The sequence below is a fragment of the Limulus polyphemus genome, unplaced genomic scaffold (genome assembly GCF_000517525.1).
Source record: "Limulus polyphemus unplaced genomic scaffold, Limulus_polyphemus-2.1.2 Scaffold1104, whole genome shotgun sequence".
NCBI classification, from domain to species: Eukaryota; Metazoa; Arthropoda; class Merostomata; order Xiphosura; family Limulidae; genus Limulus; species Limulus polyphemus.
This window is the reverse complement of record NW_013666714.1, coordinates 92,012-119,140: the sequence shown is the minus strand read 5'-3', so window position 1 is coordinate 119,140 and position 27,129 is coordinate 92,012. Positions and strand designations below refer to the sequence as shown.

Genomic DNA, 27,129 nt, shown 5'->3' with positions numbered 1-27,129 from the left:
CGTTTATATAAAAAAACATGCTCCCCCCCCCCCCAGTGGCGCAGTGGTATGTCTGCAGACATATACTGCTAGAAACCGGGTTTCGATACCCGTTGTGGGCAGAGCACAGATAGCCCTTTGTGCTTAATAACAGACAACAACAACAACATAGAAAATACTACTTTATTTGAAGATAGATTTTATATGCGGAAACATCTGTTAGCTGAGTCCTTGCACAAATCTTAAAATATACATTTTACATTCTATCACCAAAAAACTTTTCAACTGCTTTATTTGTATTCAAGAGAAACAGAGATTATTACAATAGTGTTACTAGCACGCTTATAGCACATGTGTCGTGTGCTAATAAAAATACGTTTCCACGTGGTGCTAATACTACATCGTGTCATTTACAGTATATCCAAGGTACACATTTATCCACGACACAGATAGCCCATTGTATTAAACACAAACAAACAAAGACTTTTGTGCACGCGCTCTTCTCATCACGTCCTCTAGTGAGAATCTTAATTAAACATGCTGTGATGTTCAACTACGTCACACTAACCTAGAACATGATCACGTATGTTACTATTCGTCTCTAAATGTGCATGTTCTTTTATACTTGTTCTAGCCATCTAGTGATAGAACCTATAAACCTATATGACGTATTAATTTGTATTGTTTGTTTAAGTTTATTTGTATTTTGTCCTATTATGATGTCTTTTTTTTAAATGTTCTGTAAATTTGATTTAATACAAAAGCAACGAGGTAATTATGTTTTTAAATAGGTCAGTAATGTCATTTTTAATTATACAAATGTTTACATTTTACATGAGCTAATACAAGTTTATCATTTTCTTAGTTTTTTCCAGTTTTTATGTTTGGTTGTTGTTAAACACAAAGCCACACAACGAACTATCTGTGCTCTACCCACCACGGGTATCGAAACCCGGTTTTTAGCATCGTAAGCCTATAGACTTACCGCTGAGCTACTGGAGGGACTAATTTTTATGAATTTTAATTGTTGTTTTCTTAGTTTTTGTAGAATTAGGACGGATAATTTGGTGTCCCATTCACTAAATTACACGCCAAAATTACATAGATAAATAGTATATATAAAAATGGGAATACGTTAGAATTTTATTGAGTTCAATCACGAACATATTAAAATATTAAAAAATAAATAAATAAATACAGTTATCTTAACTTAAAGGTAGCACACTATCTACTGAACATAAGGTTTGTAATCGTAATTAGATTTCCTGTAAATAAATGCAGTTATTAATAAAATATATTGTATAAAGGTTAAATCATTTTTCATAAAAACTGCATTAAAGTTGAGGATTATCAACTGAGGATGAAAGTAATGAATAATTAAATAGTTTTAGAACTCATCAAGTGGAATACCTTTGTTATCGTTAGGTAACTATGATCTTAAGTATAGGTCATATACTGTTAACAAAGAAGAATTGTTAGCAGTAAAGAACAAAAAAAAGGAAAAATAGTTATATGAAACCCGATAAAAGAAATGGGAAATGTTTATGAATAAAACAGATGATAGTTTAAAAATTAATAGTATTTCAAGTGATAACATTAAGCTTATTAGATTAAGAAAATATCTTGCAAAGACTAAAGAAATAATATAGCAGAATTAAATTAAATATTTTTTACAATTGAAAATATGTAAATAAATTACATAACAAGAATGCTTAAAAATAAGGTCACCAGACAGTTATTTAGGCATTTTACATGGAGTTCCACAAAATACATAAAATAAGTTGGCTGGTTAGAGCAACAGTTTGTAGTATAAATACATGTAATCATGAAGTAATTGGTTTTTAGTTGAGTTTTTGAAACATTATACTTCTAATGCTTAAAACTAAGGTCACCAGACAGTTATTTAGGCATTTTACATGGAGTTCCACAAAATACATAAAATAAGTTGTCCGGTTAGAGCAATAGTTTGTAGTATAGATACATGTAATCATGAATTAATTGGTTTTTAGTTGAGTTTTTGAAACATTATACTTCTAATAAATATACGATTAAAATGGTTTTCAGTTTTCTACTGAAATAAAAAATACAGTTGAATAAAAATGTATATTAAATAAATTTTGTTGTGGAAAAGTCTAAAACTAATACTTAACGTATCATATCAAAATGAATATAAAATATTTCCAAAATAGGTTTTCCATAAAGTTCTAGGATTTGCCAAGAATGAATCTTATTTCCGTTTTAGTAGTCCCAAATAGATCAAATTCTCAGAGGGACCAAGATTAGCACCTTCAGTTGCCAATTTGTTTACTTGCCACTGTGAAAAACAATGGTTTGAAGGCGACCAATTGAGCTTTAAACCTATGTTTTATCAAATGTTTGTAACAGCTCACAAAGCTTTGCAATGGACTATTTGTTCTCTGCCCACCACGGGCATCGAAACCCGGATTCTAGCTATATCAAATGTACGTTGATATTACTTTTGTCATCTCTAGTTAATCTCAACATATAAATCAGATTTTAGAGCATTTTATTTGTTTGTGTTTGTTCGCTGTTAATCACAATTCTACACTATGAGCTTATCTGTGCTCTATCCATCACGAGTATTAAAACCTAAATCTAGTCAGTGGGAGCTACAAAATCCTGTTAGTCAAAAACGTATGATTTACTGTAGAACATCAAGAGCAAGAAGAACTTGTTGGTTAATAATAACAACAATAAATTTGAATGTGATATGTATCATAAGAAAACACTTACAGGTTTATAACATAATTTCAGTAGCTGGATTTCAGATTTATTTAAGATAAGTTTGGTTAAAACATTAATTCACAGAGCTCTTATAAGCTATCTAGTATGTATGCATATTTCCCTAAGGAAATGAATAATATGAAAAGGTATTTGAATGAAGATGGTTTTCCAAGTAGTATGATATACAGAATTTGGATAAAGTCAACAATGTCAAACAAATAAAGTTAAATTTTCCAAAACAAACAATAAGACAATATTAATATGTACAAAAAGACATATGTTGAATGTGGAAAATCAATTATATGGACTTTTTCAGTATAACCTATCCTCAAATCGATTTGCAAGTCGTTTTCAAACATGACACTAGAATACAAAATGTTATTAGGTATAAGGATAGAATTTCACATTTATAAACATCTAAAATACACATGCAAATTTCGTAACGATTAGTAAGTCTAGTACACCTGATTATGTGTTAGGCGAGAATGGTGTAGCTCTATATTGCAGTATGTTCAAGAGCAAAGTCACATTGGGCTATTTGCTGTGTCCACAGCATGAATCGAACTCCGAATCTTAGTGTTGTAAATCCGTAAACTTACAGCTGTCTCGTCAGGGGGACACGTGACGTGAAGGGCTCACGTATAAAAGATACGTTATTGATTAATTAACAAAGTTCAACCAGAACTGAATGGGATCAGTTCAGTTGTGAAACCATTAATATATCATCGCATCATGTTATCATTTTTATCTACATAAGACTTACTAGCAAATTCAGAGAAAGCAAAGACTCCATTTAGATTTAAAGTCAGGTTCATAGTAGCTTTCCTCGCTTAAAAGTAAATATGTACTCTCGAAACCTTATTGTGTTTGCACATGCGGAAAATAGGTTCTCAATCGAATTTTAAGTGTTGAACTTGGCTCTTAAGATTACTCCGCTTCAAGCAGAATAGTGAATTTTGTAGTAATCTCTATAGGTGACTGTGGAAAATTTGGTTTTCACTATTCAGACTCAAAGAGATACACTTTGAACTTTAAAACGTATTCATGATAGATGTCGCCTTACATTTCAACTACAGCTTTCTTATAAACGATCAGTTACTTAAGTGTGACTTAGTTTGCTTCGGGTCACTACGTGAAGATAAATTATTTATCTTATATTAAACTTATATTAAAGTTTTTCTTCATTACCCATCAAGCCGTCTCCAACCATTATAAATTACTTAATATATTTAGATATCTACCTTAACTATTAGCTATACGACTGTCTACTAAAAGCATTTTACGGATTGATTCCCCAACATAAAAACAACTGAAACTTAATTTCAGATCATATATTTTACGACTGAAAACTTTGTGTATCTCCTCTTCCAGAGAGGATTTTAAAAATATGTGAGGATTTCATCCCCTTCCCATGTTCGGTTCAACTTTTCAGGTAAACTTCCTTTATTTGTGAGATATGTATAATTGTGAGACCTAGCCATCATTGTTACTCTTTATTGGATGTACTGTCTACCAAGTCCAACCTTCTTTCCCTGTAGATGTACTTGATAATCATTGTTACTCTTTATTGGATGTACTGTCTACCAAGTCCAACCTTCTTTCCCTGTAGATGTACTTGATAATCATTGTTACTCTTTATTGGATGTACTGTCTACCAAGTCCAACCTTCTTTCCCTGTAGATGTACTTGAGAATCAATTACATACACACTTAATTTGGTCTCATTGCAACAAAACTTACATTTTGAAAGATAATGTCGTTCTTGGAAACCCTTACAGAATCTATTTATAACACTATTATTATTTGTGATAAATGAACGTGGAGAAGAAATATGGTGTAACATGTGTTTTTTTTTCGAAGATGTTGTAACTATCGCGTATTTGACTTCATATTTTTTTATGTTCTATTGGTTGAGAGTGGAGAAGCGTAAATTTTTGTCTTGTGGCATGATGTGTCACTGTTTTTATATGATCAGTTTTACCCTGTTCGAGACTTAACACATATAGTCTTAGTGTCCATTAAGAGACCCACAGGCAACGCCCTCTCTCCAAAATCCTAATTTTTGGTGCGCAGCACCTAATTATTAAAAGTTGTTTGAGAATAGTTGAATATTTTATGGCTTTCAGATAATTATAATCAAGTCCTCAGCAAAATGGATCTTGGAGATCTGTAGAATAAGGCTTTCATCAGTAAGCTATTTTTTGGAGATCTGTAGAATAAGGCTTTCATCAGTAAGCTATTTTTTGGAGATCTGTAAAATAAGGCTTTCATCAGTAAGTTATTTTTTGGAGATCTGTAGAATAAGGCTTTCATCAGTAAGCTATTTTTTGGAGATCTGTAAAATAAGGCTTTCATCAGTAAGCTATTTTTTGGAGATCTGTAGAATAAGGCTTTCATCAGTAAGTTATTTTACAGGTGTTTGATTTAAATCAGCATTACATGTGTAAACATACACAATTTCATAAAGCTACCAAATATATACACTATTTTATAAAGTAACCACACGTATACACAATATTATAAAGCAACCACACGTACACACAGCTTTATAAAGCAACCACACGTATACACAGCTTTATAAAGCAACCACACGTATACACAGTTTTATAAAGCAATCTTATACATATAATTTTTAAAACAACAGCAACCTCTTATATAAACTCTTTTATAATTCAACCATGTGGATACACAGTTTTATAAAGCAATATTATAGGTAAACACTACTAAAAATTTTACACATACACAATTACTTAATCGCTTATACACACACGTTGTTTTATAAAACAGTCGCATGTACACACAGTTTCTAAGAAAACAGTCACTTGTAACCTTAGTTTTACAAAAGAAACACACACATCACCTCTCAATAAAACAGTCACTTGTAACCTTAGTTTTACAAAAGAAACGCACACATCACTCTCCATAAAACAGTCACTTTTAACCATAGTTTTACAAAAGAAACGCACACATCACTCTCCATAAAACAGTCACTTTTAACCATAGTTTTACAAAAGAAACGCACACATCACTCTCCATATAACAGTCACTTTTAACTATAGTTTTACAAAACAGTCACGTGTACACATACTTTCAAAAAACCAACATTCACACACATCTTTATAACATAGTCACATATAAAAATCTATAAGACAAAGCATACATACTTACTTTTCTGAAACAACATAGAACATAGAGTTTGATGTATACACTAAATTATATAGAAATCTATAAACGAACGTTACGCACATCTGTATGTAGATTTTGACATTACATAATAGGTAAGGAAACGTTTTACGTAGATTTTGACAGAACATGCCAAGTTAAATTTTGGGCTTGGTAGAACTCTATATACAAATATTTCACAGTTGCTTATGGAAGGTTTGACTTAAGGAATTAGATTAGACGAATTTTATGTAAATTAAGATATTACATTCTAGATTAGATAGAACATGTGTGAAAGTAAGATTTATATTTGGCTTAGCTAGAGTTAAATAATGTATTAGGCTTAGCTAGAGTTAAATAATGTATTAAAGCAGTGTTTCTCAACCGGTGGACCGCGAAAAGTCTTAAAATTATACGAGAATATTTGAAAACAAAATTGCAAAACAGCAAAAGTATAATGCAAACTACATAATACCTCTCTAAATGTTAACTAAAAATTAATGTCACGCGCAAGAATCCAACATAGCAATTATGAAACAACACTGCCATATGTGTCGTACTTCAATACGTTTCTGTGGTAGGCCGCGTGAAATTTCTTGAAGTTTAGGTGTTACTAAAAAGGTTGAGAAATGCTATGTTAAAGGACACTAAGTGGAAAATTGGAAACATTACTTTTTTCTTGATTTCTGAAAACGTGATCAGCTTTATAATTTACCGATTAGATATTGATCTTACAGGACCAATAGTAATTTAATCCTTAATGATGAAATCAATGAATTATACATCATTTCTATTGTTGAAGAAATGATGATGGCTTTCTATCATTCAACAGCAGAGATTGTGGATGAAAGTAATGTTGAGTTTGGGGTTGTATCAGAAATGACAAAAAATTAACATGTGCAGAATATATGTATGAACTGTATTGTTGAAGCAGGAAACTGACGAAAAACTAACATGTGCAGAATATATGTATGAATTGTATTGTTAAAGCAGGAAACTGTTGTATGAACTGTATTGTTAAAGCAGGAAACTGTTTGCAAAAACAATTTTTATATTTAATCATTGTAATTTGGCTGTAGAAGGCAACTTGTACAATAAATTTTATAATTAAAAACAAGATCAACCTTTAAAATACACAATAAAAATTAATTTGGTTAACGGTCAAAATTAAAGAGATTGTACATGTTTCGGTAGCTTTACACTACCATCATCAGGAGTAAAAACCTACATGACAAGCGGGTAATTTTATAAAGAAAAGTTTAACTCATTGCAATCTATGAGGGTGGTATGAGTATTGTACATAAGAATTGTATTGTGCAAAATTGTGCATTATCGTCAGCTAACCCTCCATCTCTATTTAACAAAGAATTATTTATTTTACAGCACAAAATTTCTATTGATTCTCTAATATTTAATTTACTTTGAGTATTAAATTCATTTAAATTTATTGTTCCTTACCATTGTATTGAATGACCTGTTTCGACAATGTCTTCAGCAAGAGGAAAAGTTATGATCCTTTTATTACGAACGTAACCTTTATGTTCATTAAGACGATATTTCAAATTACGTCTAGTTTAACTAATATATATTTTTGTTGCATTCACACCTAATTTGATATATACCTTTTTGAGGGTTCAGTATAATAGACAAAAATGTATTATAAATGTGTGGACGAGGGTATCTACCGCTTTTGTTCCTTAAAAACCACAATATTTTAATCAAACAAAATCTGCACAGATAAAATGCCTTCAACTTATATTCAAAAAATGTCATAGTTATTTTCATAATGTCAATATATTAATTGTTTTTCCTCAATCAAGTTGTTTTTATGGAAAAACAGGTCTTTTTTTAGACTTTATTTAAATTGTTAAATATTTTAAGAAATTACATAAATAGCAATAAATCATTTTTAAATGATCGTAAGCGAATAAAGATAACTGAAAATATTACAAGATCTTGTAAAACTATCAAACTAAGGGAATTTTTGGAAACAGTATTTGGCTTCCAGTAAGCTGGAGTGTCGGTTATTTTAGTGGATTTGTGTTCTTTTCACAGAATGCACGGAATATTGCAATATTTTCTACGGCTCTGACAGACCATGTGTGATAGTGAGGGTACTGAATTTATAATAACCTAAAGCTATGAAATTATAAACAAGCAACAATGAAGCTTAATGAAGTGTACCCTGTCACACCAAACATGCTCGCCCTTTCAGCCGTGGGGGCGCTATAATGTGACGGTCAATCCCACTATTCGTTGTTAAAATAGTAGCCCAAGAGTTGGCGGTGGGTGGTGATGACTTGGTGCTTTCCCTCTAGTCTTACATTGCTAAATTAGGGACTGCTAGCGCAGATAGCCCTCGTGTAGCTTTGCGAGAAATTCAAAACAAACAAACAAAATAATGAAGTGTAAAATAAAGAGTCTTAAAAGTGGCACAAAACGCAGTATATTATAATCATGGAAACACAAAATGATTTTTATGACATTAATAAACCTGGTCTATAGTCATTTTCGGTCTACCTTGAAAAATATTAGTGTTTTCAAAATAAAAGACGTTCTAAAGTAGATTAAGAAATTCAGACATAATGTGAAAAGTATTTCAGATTATTTTAAAGAATATGCACGGTGTCTGTAAATGAACTTCGAAGAATTATTACTACTTTGACAGTTTTGTTGGTTTTAAGTTTGACATGTACTCATTTTCATCCTTGAAATTAAACCAACTTTCAGGACGGACGAAATATAGTTGTTATCGTTGACTAAGTTTCAGGACAAAATCTGTCCTGAAACTTAGTCAAAGATAACAATTATGTTTTGTCTGTCCTGAAACTTAGTCAAATATAACAATTATGTTTTGTCTGTCCTGAAACTTAGTTTACTTTCACTGTGCTTTCATATGTCAGCTCATAAGTGTCATAGTTTTTAACAGTTATATTTTGTTTTTTCAATAGTTATGTTTTGTCTGTCCTGAAATTTAGTCAAATATAACAATTATGTTTTATTTATTCTGAAACTTAGTCAAAGATAACAATTATGTTTTAGATAGCCCATTGTGTAGCTTTGTGCTTAATTACAAACAAACAAACAAACTCTAGAAAAAAAAGATTGTTAAAAGATGCGTATATACTGGATTATTAATCCTAGTTTGTTTTTTCAGCATGAAGAAAACAATCGTTTTTAATCTGTCTGTAATATTTCTTATCTCTAATTATTTGTATGTAGCTTCTGTCTTAATTATAGCAGAATCTGGGTATATTTTCAAAAGGTTTTTGTTTCGGACGTTGGCGCAAAGTTACTCTAGGGCTATCTGTAGTGGCAGTCTCTAATTTTATACTGATAGATTAAATGAGAAGCAGCTAGTTAACAGTACATACCGCCAACCCTTGGGCGACTCTTGTCTGACTTGTTTGTTTTCAATTTCGCCCTGCCCCCCCCCCACCCCCCAGTGGCACAGTGGTATGTCTGCGGACGTACAACGCTATAAACCGGGTTTCGATACCGGTGGTGGGCAGAGCACAAATTGCCCATTGTGTAGCTTTGTGCTTAACTTTAAAAATAAATCAATCAATTTCTCCCTAACCTACAAGAGGGCTAACTAGAGAGAAGGGTAGCTAGTCAACACCGCCCACCGCCAATTCTTGGATTACTCTTTTACCAACGAATAATGTAATTGGCCGTTAAATTATAACGCCCCCACGGCTGAAAGTGCGAGCACCTCCGGTGACAGGGACTGAAACACGCAACCCACGTATTGCGAGTCGAGCACCCTAACCATGTGGCCATGCCATGCCCTTATATTAAATTACTTGGATGGAATATTATTGTTTTGCTTGACTCATAACTTAATTAATTTATAACGTTTTATGCTTTAAACGTCACATGCTTTAAAATTTATATAGCCGCCAGTTGTACAGCGATATGTCTGCGGACTTACAACGCTAGAAACCAGATTTGGATACCGGTGGTGAGTAGAGCACAAATAGCCAGTTGTGTAGCTTTGTGCTTAACTTCAAAAAAAGAAATAAAACTGATATAACAATATAAGTGTCAGAGATGCTCTGCCCACCACGGGTATCGAATCCCGGATTCTAGCGTTGTAAGTCCGCAGACATACAATAGAGACAAAAAGTGTTACAAATTCTATTTATAACAAGCACGTTCACACTAATGCGTTTTGTGTGTCTTATTTTCGAATTAAAATTGTTTAAGATCAGAAAATATAACTAGATATATTCTTACGCAGGGCCCCGAAAGATCTGTTTCAAGAGTAAATAAAATGAAAATTAAGGTTAACAAATATTTTTATTTCTTGCTTTTAAAGTACATATGTCATGCTGTGTTGAAGCGTACAGAGTGAATAATTCTTCTCGTCATGTAACGTCATTTTTAGTGTCTACTGACTGACTGACAGACAACACACTACTGTATACTGGTTTGAGTGGTTAAAACAGGTGACCCCTCCCGGTGGCCCTCGGCCTCCATTCGGGGAAATAATATAATCAAATTGATATTTTCTTTCCAATACTTGAGTGATGTAATACATTCGCGGTAAAATGCCTTTAGTGCATTAGCGTAATATTCCATTTTACAATTCTGGTGTAAAAGAAGAGTTATATTAAATTTATTTTCATTGATTCATATTTGTTTCCAAAATATTTTTCAGAAAAACTGTTGGTGCATTGTTGGTGTGATTTATGTATAGTTGTTCTCTAATATTCTTCTTCCAGAGCATGTGTCTCCCGATAAGACAGCGGTAAATCTTCGGATTTACAGCACTAAAATCAGCAATTCGATTCCCCTCCGTGGATACAGTAGATAGCCCGATGTGGCTTTGATACGAGAAAACACACGCTCACCCAGAGTATGTAAGTATTATTACATTTTCCGGCATTTAAGTGATTAATTTCCGCTAAGACACCCTCTAGTGTAGATAATTATAAGAGTGAAAATTGGGTAAGATTACTGGTATACTTTCGAAACTAGTTGTAACTGGAACTTAACGTTTACGTAGTAATGTCGTATATTCTTACAAGAAGTATCATAATTTATGTCATGGTTTTTGCATGAGTTAATCATAACTTATTGCATGAGTTAATCATAACTTATCCCATGTTTTTTTGCGTGAGTTATGTTCTGTCTACCTCAACTTGCAATTAACACAATTAAGCGCACTTTTGATTTTTACTCGGGAAGTTAACCCTAGTTTTAGATTGAAAACGACATCTGTCTTTAAAATATCCGTCTTGAGTCCGGAGAAAATGTTCTTTCTTGGAATATTTCTGGAGTACATGAGGAATTTTGATAGCTTTCATAAGATTCGGCCAAAACGTGAGATTAGGGTTATCTGAAGCTGCCTTTGGAAAACTCTAGACGGTCGCATGAAATAATCTCACTTTTAATGGTGATACATTGGAGTCTTAGAAGATGAGCCATGAAGCCAAATTGATTCTGACAAACAATTTCAACATAGATTAGTGAACATGTTATTATTATTTTTTTTAAAACAAAAAACAACTCTTTTGAAAATGATATATGCCTGAACAAAAAATAGTGAGAGAGCGAAGATCTCTGATTTAGCTTCACATTTTGAAGATTCTAGATGCCATCACTTACACAATTAACAAGGTTTATCAACTGTAGATCTATAGGAATAACATTAAAAAATTATTTCTTTAGTTTTAAATATTTCCTTGTTACTTCTGAAATTTACTTTTTACATTGAGTGGACATAGAATATATAATTTTTCTAGATTTATATTTTGTGATTGGTTCAAATAAATTCGATAGGTGCGGTTTTTTTTGTAATTAAGCACAAAGCTATACAATAGGCTATCGATGCTCTGCCCACCACGGGTATCGAAAGCCGGTTTCTGGCGTTGTAAGTCCGCAGACATACCGTTGTGCTAGTGAAATGTATATCAGCTTCATCCAGCTGTCTTGAGGCAGCTGTCACTGCAACATGAATATAGAAAGCTTCTATATAAAAAAAAAAGATAACACAAAATAATCATTTTGAAATCACAATTTATTGAATATAAAAAATTCTAAGCAGAAACACAATTGTAAGAGAATGTGATAAATATTTCTATTTTTTTTGCCATATCAGTTTTGTTAATAAATTAATATAAGAAATTCCTCTATATACAAATATTATGTCATCGAAGAAAATTCGTAAGTGTCAAACTTACTCTTGTCAGATTTCGAATATTATTTAGCCTGAACTAATTCCCTTGAAATGGATGTAAGTGTCAAACTTACTCTTGTCAGATTTCGAATATTATTTAGCCTGAACTAATTCCCTTGAAATGGATTTTGTAATTTGCTTAATAATAAAAAATAATATGCATATTTTGCTACGTTATTTGCTGCTTAAGTTGGACATTTAATAATACAAAATGTATTTTTTTTGCGTTTAATTTAGAAAACTAGGAGATGTACCCCTGTCATGCACAGTGAGAGGTTTATGAAAGTTTTTTTTTTTCGAAATATGCCAGTGGCAACATAAAGATTGAAAGTACATAAAAATATAGTCACTCTTGTCAATCTTGTTGGATTGATTACTTAAATAACATTTAAAAAAGCAATTTGTAACACTGACTTAAAAATATCTCATTGAATATTAGTGTGTGTATCTTAAAAGTGTATAACCAATGTATGAAAAAGAAATATCTCAAATAATTGAGTGGATTTGAAAACAAAATGCAATTGTAGAATCAATGTTTTACCAGTTCTTGATATAAATGGTGTTACTATTTTTGAAGATAGCTTTTATATACGGAAACATCTGTTAGCTGAGTTCTTGCACAGATCTTAAAATATAACGTTGATAACAGGAATGTGAGTGGTTCTTACAAGACCTAAACTCGTTGCACTTGGCTCTCAAACTTACTTTCAAAAAGGAACAACATAACTCTTTACCGTTCCTAGACGTCTTAGTTGAAAAAGATGACCTTCTTTTTCTCACCAGTATATACAGAAAACCTACTTTTACAGGACAATACATGCAATGGGATTCTTTTAGTTCTAAAAGTCGCAAAACAAACCTTATTGCTACTTTACTTCATCGGGCTCTAGTTATCTGTTCAAAATCTAAACTAGATTTCGAATTGAAATCTATCATTTTTATTTCAGTTTTAAAAATGGCAAATTTGAAGACAATTAAAACTATTTTACTAGAAAATGGGTATCCAGAAAACGTCATCAATCAAATTACTTCAAGGAATAATGGCTGGAGACGGCTTAAATGGGTAATGAAGAAAAACTTTAATATAAGGTTAACATAACAGCAAATGTACAACGTTTCGACAAGGTTTTGTCATCATCAGGTACATTTGCTGTTATATTAAACTAATATTAAAGTTTTTCTTCATTACCCATTCAAGCCGTCTCCAGTCATTATTAGTCTCAAAGTGGGTTCCTCGTCACCGAATTTACTTCAAGGAAAATTGCAAGCTTCTCAACTGACCCAAAATTTGGTCTTAACAACTGTCCTGTTTACCTAAAACTACCATGGATTGGTAACATTTCAACAACATTTGAAAAACAATTGAAAATGGCCATTACTAAATGTTTTCCTGCAGTGAACCCCTACTGTGCTTATTCCACACGTAAGTTGTTGCCTGTAACACACAAAGATGCGATACCTACCACACAGAAAAGTATGGCTATTTATGAATTCTCGTGCCACTGCGAATATCGCACTTCACAAAGATTGCAGGATAGAATTAAACAACATGTACCTACATCCATAAGAACTAAGAGTGTGAAAGAAAAGAATTTACCATGTCGCTCCTGTAAAACAAAAGTTCTACCACCAAAATGTGAATCAGCGATTGGCCAGCATTTACTAGTGAACCCGACTTGTGTTGACAACTACACAGATAGCAGGTTTAAAATTATCGCAAATGGTCTGTCAACCTTTCAATTCTATATTTTAGAAGCCACCTCTATTAGAACACATAAACCTGTCCTTTGCCGCCAAAAAGAATTCCCATACAATCTACACATCCTTCAGTAGGTCTGGGACATTTCCTGATAGGCTAAAGGGCATGCCAATCAGTGATTTCCTTACCGGCCTACGTTGATCTGATTCACTTTATAAGCTGTACTATTTCCTATAGATCATTTTCCAGACGGTTCTGCTATGATTAGTGTTTGGCGAAAAGCTTCAGCAGATATTTCTTTTGCAACATCTCAACCAACAATTGGTCCAATTATCAACGCTATTTTCAAGTTTTGAACAACTCGACTTTCAAGATCTACGTATCTACATGTGCCAGTGTTTCTATTTATCAACGTTATATTTTAAGACCTGTGCAATAACTCAGCTAATAGATGTTTCCGTATATAAAAGCTATCTTCAAGTTTTGTACAACAAAAAACCTTTTCGAGTTTCTGTTTTTGTCCTAAGTATACTAGAAATCACTGAAAGTAAATAGACTGTATTTATACCCCATGTAATGAAAGAGGAAAGTGGAGAAATCCCATCAGTAACCCTAGTAGCCACCCCTAATAACTAATCTATATTTAGAATTATGAAATTTGTGCATTTGAAAATAAAAATAACTTCTTGAAACATTCCGAATCATTCCCAGTTTATTAAACCATATTTGACAGGTCCAAATGCTAAAGTCTAGGAGGAGTCAGAGAACAAACAAACACACAAACAAACTTCTCTCACATTATAGTAGGATAATTATAAAACTACCTACCTGCACTGCATACTTTGGTATGTTGTAAAACTGCATCCAGTGTTAGTATCACCTAAAGCATCGTCGAGGAAGGCAGTTATTATCTTGTTGTGGCTCAAGTTACAGATGGTGATATATGGAGTTGTTGTGTCAAGCAAGGAAGAGATTTTATTTAGTAATAACCATCTTTGTAGCGCAATTTTCAGATTTTGCTGAAGATGGAATAAGTTATTCCGAAACGTTCAAACCTTCTAAATAGAATGTTTTATGTTTTATCAACCGTCTTCATCTTCATTATTAAGGTACTAAGAGATCGTCAGCTAGCGATATCCTTACACGAAAGAGATGTGGAGAAAACTGAAGATAGGAGCATCAAATGTGAGAATAGAGAGCATTGGAGTGAGGATTTGGCAAAGAATGAAAAACAAAATCCTCTGGATTGAACAAGTAATGAAGAGACACTTTAGATGATGTAGGAAAATAGAATCTTGATGAGAAAAATCCGGAAGAAAACAAAACATATGAGTGGGACACATTGTTCGAGAAGATAGTTTGATGAAAATGATCCTTATAAAAAATGATTCAAGAGAAACAGAGTAGAGGTAAGAAGAGAAAAATACTGCTAGATAAGCTGAGGGACGGGGGATTGTATGGTGAGATAAAGAAAGCCGAAGATAAAAGAGGGTTAGGGGAGGAGCTATGAGCTAAGAACCTGCCCTTGGGTAGGTAATTTAATGATAACTTTATTGTGTGAACGCCTTTTATAAGCCGGCGAAGCATGATTATAACTAATTATACTTGTCATATAACGTTGTGTTAAGCCTATTATATTTTTAACAATACATTCTTAATCTAGTCCCTTAGGGAATTTCAAGAATTAGAAGAATATATGATAATAGTATTTTAATCACACTGGATTGCCGAAAAGCGTCGTGGACAATGGATATGTCGAATATTGTGTCTTATGACAAATATAGTTAATTCTATAATAATGTTTTAAAGGCATATTAATAATATGATATTTACGTGATATATGCAAAGTTGGGAAAGTAGATATGAATATAATGATGAGATTTTTTTTGCTTTTACTGGCGTCTTTGGCTACTGTACTTTATTGTTTTAAAGTTAACGACGAAACAGTTTTCGTGTGAGTAACGTCTTTTGCCTTTAATGTGGTATAAAATGATGAAATTGAATTAGGCCTCCGATATCTTAGACACCCTGACTGAGTTGGTTTATCTACTTTGTTTGAAGTTAAGTACAAAGCTGCACAATGGGCTATCTGTGCTCTGCCCACCACGGATATCGAAATCCGGTTTCTAGCGTTGTGTGTCTGCAATCATACCGTTGTGCTTGAGAACCTCCACCTAAATAAGTGCACTCTCACATGCCTTACTTTCACTGCACTTTGTCTTTTGAAAACAAGTAACGTTCTAGTTATATTTATTGCAATAAGTCAAATTATCGCTGAAATTAGTCTTGTCTGGAGTCAAGAAAGTTTCAAAGATATATTTTTATTTGTGCCGAGGTTCCCTGAGACCATCTCGTGGATTCGAGCTTCGGAACCACTGAATCAGTTAACACAGCAAAGTTTTCAGATAGCTTTATCTAATACCTAAGAAAAGAAGATGATGCATTACATTAGGACCGCCTATATCTTTGACTAAGTAATATTTGTTTCACTGAAACGCTTGACAGTTAATATTTGTCAACGCCTATGATTTCGACTCTTGTATGTTAGCATTTTACCATTAAACCTAGTTTCGATAAAGATGGTAAAGCCCAAGTAAGGTAACCTATCGTTTCGACAAAGATGGCAGATCCTAAGATAACCTATCGTTTCTAAAAAGATGGCAGAGCCCAAGTAAGATAACCTATCGTTTCGATAAAGATGGCAGATCCTAAGATAACCTATCGTTTCTAAAAAGATGGCAGAGCCCAAGTAAGATAACCTATCGTTTCGATAAAGATGGCAGATCCTAAGATAACCTATCGTTTCTAAAAATACGGCAGAGCCCAAGTAAGATTATCCCTCGTTTCAATAAAGATGGCAGGCCCAAAGTAAGATAACCCATCGTTTCGATAAAAATGTCAGGATTCAAGTAAGATAACACATCGTTTCGATAAAAATGGCAGACCCCAAGTGAGATAACCTATAAAAGTATAAATACAACTTCAAAAAATTACTAAAACCTTAAATGTAGCATGTAATGTCAATCTAATATTCAGTTCTTCTGGCCTAATACGTGAAGACGCGTAATTTTGTTATTGTTTTTAATATGAAGCTATAGAAAAGGCTATCTGTGTTCTGTCTACCGTGGGGTAATCGAGAAACTTACTGTTATCCAGCTGGGGATGAAGCTTGCTTAAATTAGTATTCATTAATGTTGGATTAAGATTCAGTCTTTAAGGTTTGACAAAAATAAGAATTAGTACATAATAATTTCAATCTAAGATCACTAAGTGACAAAAACTAAAAACTTGTTTTAATTAGTATATAATAATGTCTTTTTATGATTCAATCCTGAAAAAAATTGGAATATATTTTAATTTGTGTATATTAATGTCAGTTTAAAATGAAGTTTTACCGAGAGGGAACAGTTTAAAATATTCACTGTGTTGTATGTTTTATGGGGCCGGATTATTTACAGTAGGTGTCTGTGACTTGTTGGCGATAAATGTCAACAACAAACGGATAGCACACAATCCACTTGTTTTAAAATAATATATTCAAAACAAGTCAAACGTATGTTCTAAAATTCGTTACACTATTGATTATCACAGTTGTATCCAGAGCTTTAAATAATTGTCTTCTTTGTGTCAAAGTCCAAGTTCAATTACTTTAGATAAATTCTTCATCTTTATCTTTTTTGTTACAATACCACTGTGAAACTCACTTTAGATATTGCCTGATATGGCTAGACCAACAATCACGCTGTCCAAATTCACTTTCACTAACTTGCTTTAACTTCTTCTGTGTATTCTCTATCTGCATGTATTTATAACACGCCACAGAAAAATCTAGAAATATCTAGCCCTCTAATGACAACAATATTTACATAATGAGAAAACATAGAAGCTTCGAGTAAAATGACGTAAACAGTATTACAAAAGCCTAGTACAACGATTAAACTGCATACACAACGTACGACTCATACGGGGTTACTTAACGGAACTTGTCATAACTATCGCTTTTAAAATAATTAATTTTTAACACAGTTTTGTGAAACTAAATAATCGTTTAATATTAAATAACTAAAAAATAAATCTTAAGCTCAACAGTCTTGTATATCCAACATTCGTTAATCTGTAATGGTATATAATTAAGATGTGATCCTTCTGGTTTTGAAAAGTCAAGACATTTTATTGTAATGGTTTGAAGAAATGGCGAGATAGGATTGAGAGGCCTTAATTTATTTGTTGTACAGTGCAGACGTATAACAGTCCTAAACCTTAATAGGTGAGATTACTAGAAAAACAAATGTAAAACTAAATATTCTATAAACTTTCTCTGTGATCGTACCTAATAAAGTATGTTGTATAATGCCTTCTGGAAAAGTTCTCTAGTTATTCTATGAAATAGCGAATAAGTATTTATGTATTATTTGAAGCTAGCAACTCCCGCAGTTGTGGTTTATTCACTCTGGTAAATTTACTTGGAGTTGTGATTTATTCACTCTGGTAGATTTACTTGGAGTTGTGATTTATTCACTCTGGTAAATTTACTTGGAGTTGTGATTTATTCACTCTGGTAGATTTACTTGGAGTTGTGATTTATTCACTCTGGTAGATTTACTTAGAGTTGTGATTTATTCATTCTGGTAAATTTACTTGGAGTTGTGATTTATTCATTCTGGTAAATTTACTTGGAGTTGTGATTTATTCACTCTGGTAGATTTACTTAGAATTGTGATTTATTCACTCTGGTAGATTTACTTGGAATTGTGATTTATTCACTCTGGTAGATTTATTTAGAAGTAAGATTGAATTACGACGTGTAACCATTCAATGTGTTATTTTGAGGAAATAATACGCAAGGAATAAGCTGAGATTTTAGTTTTAGTCTATTGTATTTTAACTGTCCGACATCTAGTATCTAAGTTGAAATGAAAGTGAAAGTTGAAAAGGAAATATAACATTACCTAATATATATATATATATTGTTCTTATCGCAATGAAAATACCATGACGAAACAATGTTTTCTGCTTGCCCTGTTTACTTTAAAATTATTGAATTTTGTTTAAAAATTATGTATTTTTGTTGTTGTTGTGATTTCTTTGTATTGAATTTTGTTTAAAAATTATGTATTTTTGTTGTTGTTGTGATTTCTTTGTAAAGATGATATTGTAGATATACAATTAGAATTTCATAAGTGTCAATAAAAGCATCTTTCACATTGTTTTACTCGGGTTCTTATTTTTGGCAGCGTTTTGGAATCTTGAGACAATACTTAATACAAAATTAGAGGTAAGTTTCTGACTGAGTATTTTTCATTGGCTTCATCTAGTGTTTAATAATTAACTTGAAAATCAGTGTTCTACAAATAGGTTCCATATGGCTAGCAACAACAACGGGTTTTGATAGGAAGCTTGAAATATGTTCTGAGTACAACTTAGACTTCTATACGCATATCTTGTGTTTTAACGAGTCGATTTTTTTCTTCTGTAGACATACCGTATATTATGGAAATATGTTACGATAAAATTATTTATGATTTATTTTATAATTTATCTCTATGGATATTATAGTCGTGTAAAATAACATAATCTTGTGCAATTAGGCTTAAATTTGCACTCTGAGTTTTGGTATTTTCAAAATGAACCGCATCTTATCGACCTTGAGCCAAACGACCATGTCAGAGGCTCCAAGACTTAGACCTACAGCCATCCCTAAATTACAACTATTGATTAAAGGGAGGGAGGCTAGACAGAAACATGCGCCACCTACACGGATATTCTAAACGAATAGTAGGATTAAATGTCACAATTATAACGCCAAATAGGTGAACGTGCGGAGCGTGTCGAGCAACATTTTGCGGCTCGAACCTAAGATTACTCTTCACAATGTGGCACTTTGTCACGCTTTGCCCAAATTTGCACTTAGAAAAAAAAAGCTTTATCAAATTATTTAACTTTTCGACATTTTTAGAAATCCTCATGTTCCCATTTGAATATATATATATATTTATAATCGTCAAAGTTTTTAACATCAACCTAAAGTACATCTGATATAGATATTGTTCTGTTTATATAGGTATTGGAAGATTAACATTCATGCTACCAGCTCATCATCGAACAAGCTGTATAATTATTGTTCCCTCACCACCAAAATTGTGAATTTTGACGAAGAAAACTGTGGACCATTCTGTTCTCGGATTCACAACCTCCCACTGTCTGTTCGATTGGTTTCGAAGAATAGACTTGAACGTACTTTTCTTTCCCGCCGAAATTTATAGTTTTGGTGATGAAAAAATAAAAATCCCTGCTTAGTGAGAAAATTGCTTACAAAACATTAAAATAGTACGAAATTATACAGATGATTTAAATTATAATTGGTTATCTAATAAACAACAGAACTAAAATTAATTGAGAGATTAAGGTGTTTCGTATTTCTTACTTACAAAACTCATCTGAATAAACAATTAATACTTAATCGAAACTGTACCGTACGCAACCATGGGCTGAAATACCATATCAGGGACTCCAAGGTTCAGGTATAGCTAGCCCTAATTTGGAATTGCTAGTTAGAGAGAGAGAGTGTGTGATCAGTTAGTAGAACTTGCCAACTACAATAACTTTTAACCGAATAATGGGATTGGCTCTTAGCTATAACGTCTCTCATCTGAAAGTGTAGAGTGTGTTCAGCAGCATATCGCGGTTAAAGCCTAGGGCACATCCGAGTAACAAGGTATAGCTATCACACACACAGACAACCTGAACCCAGTTATTTGCTGATACGATGAAGTGGGGAAATTTGGTATATATATATATGGCTAAAAGTGTAAATAAAGTGAGGAAAACATATTTACTTCAAGCAATACCTAAGATAGTTCATAACTAAAAGCATTTTATATAAATACCCTAGAGTGCTCCTTCCAAATTAATCAGTTTCATAACACGTGAACTGCATTAGACAGTTACGGAGAAGGGTTTCGAGTTAACATTCTTGAGTTAAAAACTCACCGATAGATTACATGCTTCAATTACATACTTCAATTTGGAAGTGGGAGGTACAATATTTGTATTCTAAAAATTCATTCCCAGCTTCTTGTTTCAAACTTCTGATTATAAAATATATCTTACTATTTCTCTTTTTGTATGTAAACATACTCAACAGTGAAATATCTTGCCATTTCTTTTCTTATGTAAACGTATTTAAGAGGGATTTATAGAAATTACAAAACTCAGTGCATTTTCTCTACAGGTGTCAAACACCAAAGCCGGTGAAAGCATGGACACTATGAGAAAATACTACAAAATGTCTGCTCAGATGTTATATTCATAATGTTGATAGTTTATGAGTGTTTGACTTGTCATTTTAGTTAAAGTTTGGATCGAGTTTTGTTCAGCTTGTCATATGAATTTTGGTGTTGAATAAAAGCCCTTGTGGATATATACCAGTTAAGAAAACGATAGGACACATTTTGGCTTGGTATTCACACACATTTCTTAATATAGAAGTGTAAAAAATGTGTAAATAAAAAAATAAGAAGTAGGAATGGGAGCACCAGAAAGTAAGGAAACAAGGTAGGAATGAACGAGATAATATTACAGCACTTGGTGGTTTCTAACACAATGCAATCTCAAAGTGGGTGTGGCCATTGTTCCTTCCATTCCTACTTTGTGTGCTTTTTCTAACTTGGTAATTGTTCAAACTAAATGAAATATAGCTAAATCTCTCTATTGTAAACTTTGTTTCAGCAACCAAGTACAGATACATGTATGTGATCAAATTACGCGACCCTAACAAAATTCGTGACATCATAAGGGGATATTTGATGTTGTAAGTGAGACTGGTAAGGGGTAGACCAAAAGAATAGTATCAAATCCACGGATTTTTAAAAATTTAAAATTTGTCGAGTATTTAGAAAAGATTAGCTATTGATAAAACTCAATTCAAGTCCAGAGTTGGATCAACGTTCAAAGTAAAACACGAAGTAGGAATAGACGGTACGATGGTTATACCTACTTTGAGATTGCTTTGTGTGAAAATCACCTTGTGTTTACTGTTATCTCGTCCATTCCTACCTTGTTTCCTCACTTTTGGTGTTCCCATTCCTACTTCCTAATTTTTATTTATTAAATTGTTTTTACACTTGTCTCATAGCTTTTTTTGTACTAAGCCTTGAGGGTGACTGGGCTCTAGGCCTATCCTTATCGTAGCTTTTCTTAGAGCTATCTCTCAACATTTCCTGGCTTTTGCTTATCTTTGCTATAGCTTTTCTTTCATGTAGCCAGGGTGGCAGCCTTTTCTTTGGCTGTATTAATGGCTAAGACTTGTTTCGCATATTCAGCATTATTGATTCTAACCTTATAACTATTCTTGCAGTCATACGCTCTTCACTGGGACAAAGCTTTTCAAATTTATCAGCATAAGATTTTCTCTTTTCTTCTCGTTTTGATTCCTTGAAAAGCATGTTATAAAAATCGCACTGTTTCAAGTAGAAGCTTAGATGTTGATAGGTCATACTTAGTTTAAAAGCAAAGCAAAGGTAAATTATACATCTTATTGATCTTTTTTTCATTCCAGAACACTCGAGCAAAGCCATGTCAGACTTCAGCAATGGTAGCGTTCGTCCTCACGTCTTAGGCACCGTCTGCTATGATACAATTGCTTTGGTCAACATAGAGCCTTTGAGTCAGATGTATGGAACTGATAATTTCGCTTTCAAAGGTTAGATCATAGTTAGAACCTATATCTAGAAAATCTACATAGTTCACGTTTTTTATCTAGCTCATACAGCTGCAAGTTGATCAAGTAGCATGTGTGCATAAACAATCGCACACACGTACGTGATATAAGAGCAGATTGTTACTAGGCAACTCACAGAGTGTGCTAGTACTCATAGAATATGGTTACTGGTTTATTGTTAGATTCTTAGTAGTACTGCAAAATGGTTATTGTTATTTCCAAGGTTATAAGTAAAACTAAGGAAAACGCTTTTAGCCAAGGTAACATGATCCACTCATGTGCATTTAGATTTGCATAAGGTGAAGGCAGAAGAGAGCTATTTATCCCTTTCTAACAATGTTAATTATTCAGATAGTAAGAATGCCGTTGGTTTGTTTACTACTCAATGGTGTGTATAGAGTGCTCATAAAGTTTTTTTTTTTATTCTGTGTGCAGTATGTTTGAGATTTTATTTTGTATTACACATATTGCACATCTGGCCCTTTCTACTATAAGTACTATCGTACTTATGATACCAATTTCACATAGCTTGTAATAATAAAATATAAATCATCGTAGCAACAAGAACTGGACAACAGAAGAACAAAAGTATCAGGAATATTGAAAATACTATTTTAAACTTCATCGTCTGAGGTTAATTTCCAATCCCTTTAAGTAAAAAGAGTAAAAAAATGCAATAAATATATACTACACTTGATGATAAACGATACTCAGTACATTGAGTTTAACTTACACTTATTTGTCTGTTGAACTGTACTAGCTTACCATATCTATATGTGATAATTTAAGTGCAGTGAAATTCATCTATTTTCTGACATTTACATAAACTGTTTTATTAACATGATAACATGTACATAAAGTAACTAAAAGTATATATATTACACCCGGAAATACATATCTTTCTAAGATCACTTCATTAACACATTTTAATCAAACTTTATTTTCTATATTCACGTACACTGCATTAAAATGAAAATATCGGTAAATTATAGTAACATTTTTAAAAACCTACAAGAATAGTAGAAAGACGCTAATCTTTTGTAGAGTCTAACGTTTGTACAATATAACAATTTGTGAGGCCGAGACTCCCACTCCTTTTAGTATTTACTCTCGAGCTCAGGTTTAACAAATACAAACAGTATAATCCACATGAGGATATAATCATATTTTATGTTAGTTTTACACGCTTATTTGTATCACAGACAATGGATTGATATTTATGATAAGGGTAGAAATTTATCATACTTTTATGATACAGAATTATTTACTTAGTACGGTTTAGCTATGGTAAAAAAAGCGAAATGAGTTCTACGAAACGTAAACGAACTTTCATATAAGTTCGAGGTTTTGTCTCTCTCTCACTCCCACCAAAACTAAACAGATGAAAATGCGAAATATGTAAGCATAAAAACAAAACAAAAAACTATATACCGTGCTTATAATGTACTGTATTTACATTACGTTAAACACATCACATTTAGATGTTATGAATTAAAACAGTATTAACTCTAGATCTTACGAATGTCATTATCATATTTTTCATAATTGTTACGAACGTCGATATCATTACGTTTTCCTATCGTGAAATTAAATATTATTGCTTTTACTTATTAGAAAAATAAAATTAAGAACAATAGAAACACGGCAGTTGTATAAAGATTTTTATTAAAAACTCAGCTGAAACTGAGTTTTGTTTATTTGTTTATCTTATAACAAAGCAACATTGAGCTTTGAAAGTGCCTAGACTTATCTCTGTCTCGCCGGAGGACAAATGAGTTTTGATAAATTCATTTAATTATTATGAACGTAATTAGTATAATTATTCATTATTTATTATTAGCGTAAATATGATTAAATTATCGATACACTAATTAATACCATGCTTCATTTTATCTAAATACCAAGCAACATTCTAATTGGTACAAACATTTAAACATTCAAGTGAAAGGGTTTGTTTCTATTTCTAAGTATGCTTTGTTATTTTCTGAAAATACGGTGATCATATAAAATTATTTATACAATTTCTTTATGTGAGAAACTTAGATTCAAAATAAAACAAAATACAAACTTCAGAATAGTTGGAAGAAAAATACTGCAGATGGTGCTCAGAGTTGTTTTATGTAAAGAAATGGATAAACGAAGTACTCAGGAACTTACCTATCGATAGAGATTGCCATTAGGGTAAATACGCTGGCAGCTACTGACAGAACAGAAATGAAGTTGAATATTTTGCAATATGCACTACCGAAACGCCAGTCGCCGTTCAGCATGTAAGAAAAGTTGAAGATGACATTTAACGTCGATACCATAGTATCTGCCAAACTTAGATTTACTAAAAAGTAATTGGTGACAGTTCTCATTCTTCTTTGAGCCAAAACGATCCAGATGACGATAACGTTGCCTCCAGTAGCAACCAGGACCATTCCTCCAAAAGCAAGACTCCATAACGTCTGTTGCCACCATGGAAGAATGTAAACGTTTTCTGTTGGAATGTCGTTTAGAAACGTATCATTGGCAGATAATAAAGTGTCATTTTCATCCAACACGTAGTCTCCATTCATATTCTGGTCCATTTCAATTTGTTAACATCAGAAAATTGTCTCTCAAATCGTACATCAGTTCATTTAATACAGATTATCGTTTGTTCTTTAAAAAAAACCAATGTTTCTGCGTGAAAGATACCTTTACAAACTGAGCTAAATGAATAGTGACAACCAGGTGCTTTAATTTACTATAGCTATTCTTTACATATTACAGGCTATTGAGTATTTTTGCAGAATGAAAAGTTGATCAAGAATTAGAATTTCATTGAATCATGTACAACTTACAAAAGAACCAAGCAAGTTAGTTTCCGGGGAAATTCAGATTCGTGTCTCTAACCTGCGACTAGCGATTCATAAAGAGCACGACTTCTAACCAGTAACTTACATCTGTGAGAGTAGTTCAAGGAAGGGGTGATGTGAGAGTGACGACACAGTGCGCACACGCAGAAGGAGATCGGTGGGATTTCTTCCTTTTGGGTCAATAGAAATTCACTTTATTTAATTTTGTCGTTCGACACAACGACAAATAATAAATACAATACATTTCTTTTCAGCTTGAGTACATAAAAAACATGTAAAACAACATTTTATTGTGAAATTTTTAAAAAAAAAGGTTTTTAACTCCAAAAGTGAGTCTTCAGCACCTGAAAGATTACTAACACTGTGAGAAAGCACATGAAAGGTTACAAACACTATCATTCAACACCTGAAAGATTACAAACATTGTCAGTCAACACCTGAAAGACTAAAAACACTGTAAGAAAGCATATGAAAGGTTACATTGTCAGTACACTATTGCTAATGTCTAAAATGTGATATTGGTTACCAACAGCTAAAAGTACCTGAAGTATTAATACGAAGTAACACTTGAAAAATTACCATTTTTTAACACCTGAATGACTGGCTGTGCCGTTAGCTGTTTGAAACCTGGACGACTGTATTGTTAGACAACACATGAATGACTATACTATGTTGTTACACTGAAAGCTAAAATAATGAAATACTTGGAAAGTTACAATAGCGAAACATTTTGAAAAGCTAAACCATGGAAAGTTACTTTGTAGAAACATCATAAATAGCTACAATGCTATAACAAAAAGAAAACTACAACACCTGAAAGATTACAAACACTGCCTTGACTGACAATATTTGTAATATTTCAGGTGCTGCCTGACACTGTTTGTAATCTTTCAGGTGTTGAATGACAGTGCTTGTAACCTTTCATGTGCTTTCTCACAGTGTTTGTAATCTTTCAGGTGCTGACTGACAGTGTTTGTAATCTTTCAGGTGCTGACTGACAGTGTTTGTAATCTTTTAGGTGCTGACTGACAGTGTTTGTAACCTTTCATGTGCTTTCTCACAGTGTTAGTAATCTTTCAGGTGCTGAAGGGCAGTGTTTGTAATCTATCAGGTGTTGACTGACAATGTTTGTAATATTTCAGGTGCTTTCTCACAGTGTTTGTAATCTTTCAGGTGTTGACTAACAGTGTTTGTAATCCTTCAGGTGCAGACTGACAGTGTTTGTAATCCTTCAAGTGCTGCCTGACAGTGTTTGTGATCTTTCAAGTGATTTCTGACAGTGAACTCTTCAAATATTGGCAACAGTATGTTTAAGCTGCAGCCTTTCATTTACTGGCTAACAGTGTTTAAACTTTCAGGTGCTAGTTAATAATGATATTTTGAGTTGGACAACAATGCAATGTTTTATATGTTTATGAACAATGTATTGATTCTGCAACTTTTCAAGTGCTGACTTACTGTGTAATCTTCAGGTAATGCGATTGTAGCATTTCAAGGGTTATAGGCTTATAAGTAATACTTTACTCTGTTTGTGATCATTCGGGTCTTGCAGTCTTTCAGAAGTTAGTTAATAAGATTTTATGAAGGGTATATTTTTCACATTTCATACGTCAGTGATTTCTTTCCAAAACTGAATGGCAATAACTTCCTTCTAGTGTGAGGTAACAAATGCTGGGTAAGGTGTAACCTTTCCATATTTTGATGACAATATAGTTTTCCAAGGTGTTCTTCATCTTTGGAGTGTTCTTAAGCACAAAGCTACACAAGAGAGTATCTGTACTCTGCTTACCGCGAGTATT

The 27,129-nt window shown here is 32.7% G+C and overlaps 1 protein-coding gene across 1 annotated transcript in view; it reads right to left on the bottom strand.

Moving 5' to 3' along the window:
- The window catches only part of LOC106462147 (tachykinin-like peptides receptor 99D), a 57,374-nt gene extending 32,152 nt beyond the window's left edge, over nt 1–25,222 (bottom strand). The window contains exon 1 of the mRNA XM_013922041.2: nt 24,645–25,222. Coding sequence (XP_013777495.1) covers nt 24,645–25,060 — 416 coding nt within the window. The 5' untranslated portion in view covers nt 25,061–25,222. The remainder of the gene's footprint in view (nt 1–24,644) is intronic.
- Between the last annotated feature and the right edge of the window lie 1,907 nt (nt 25,223–27,129).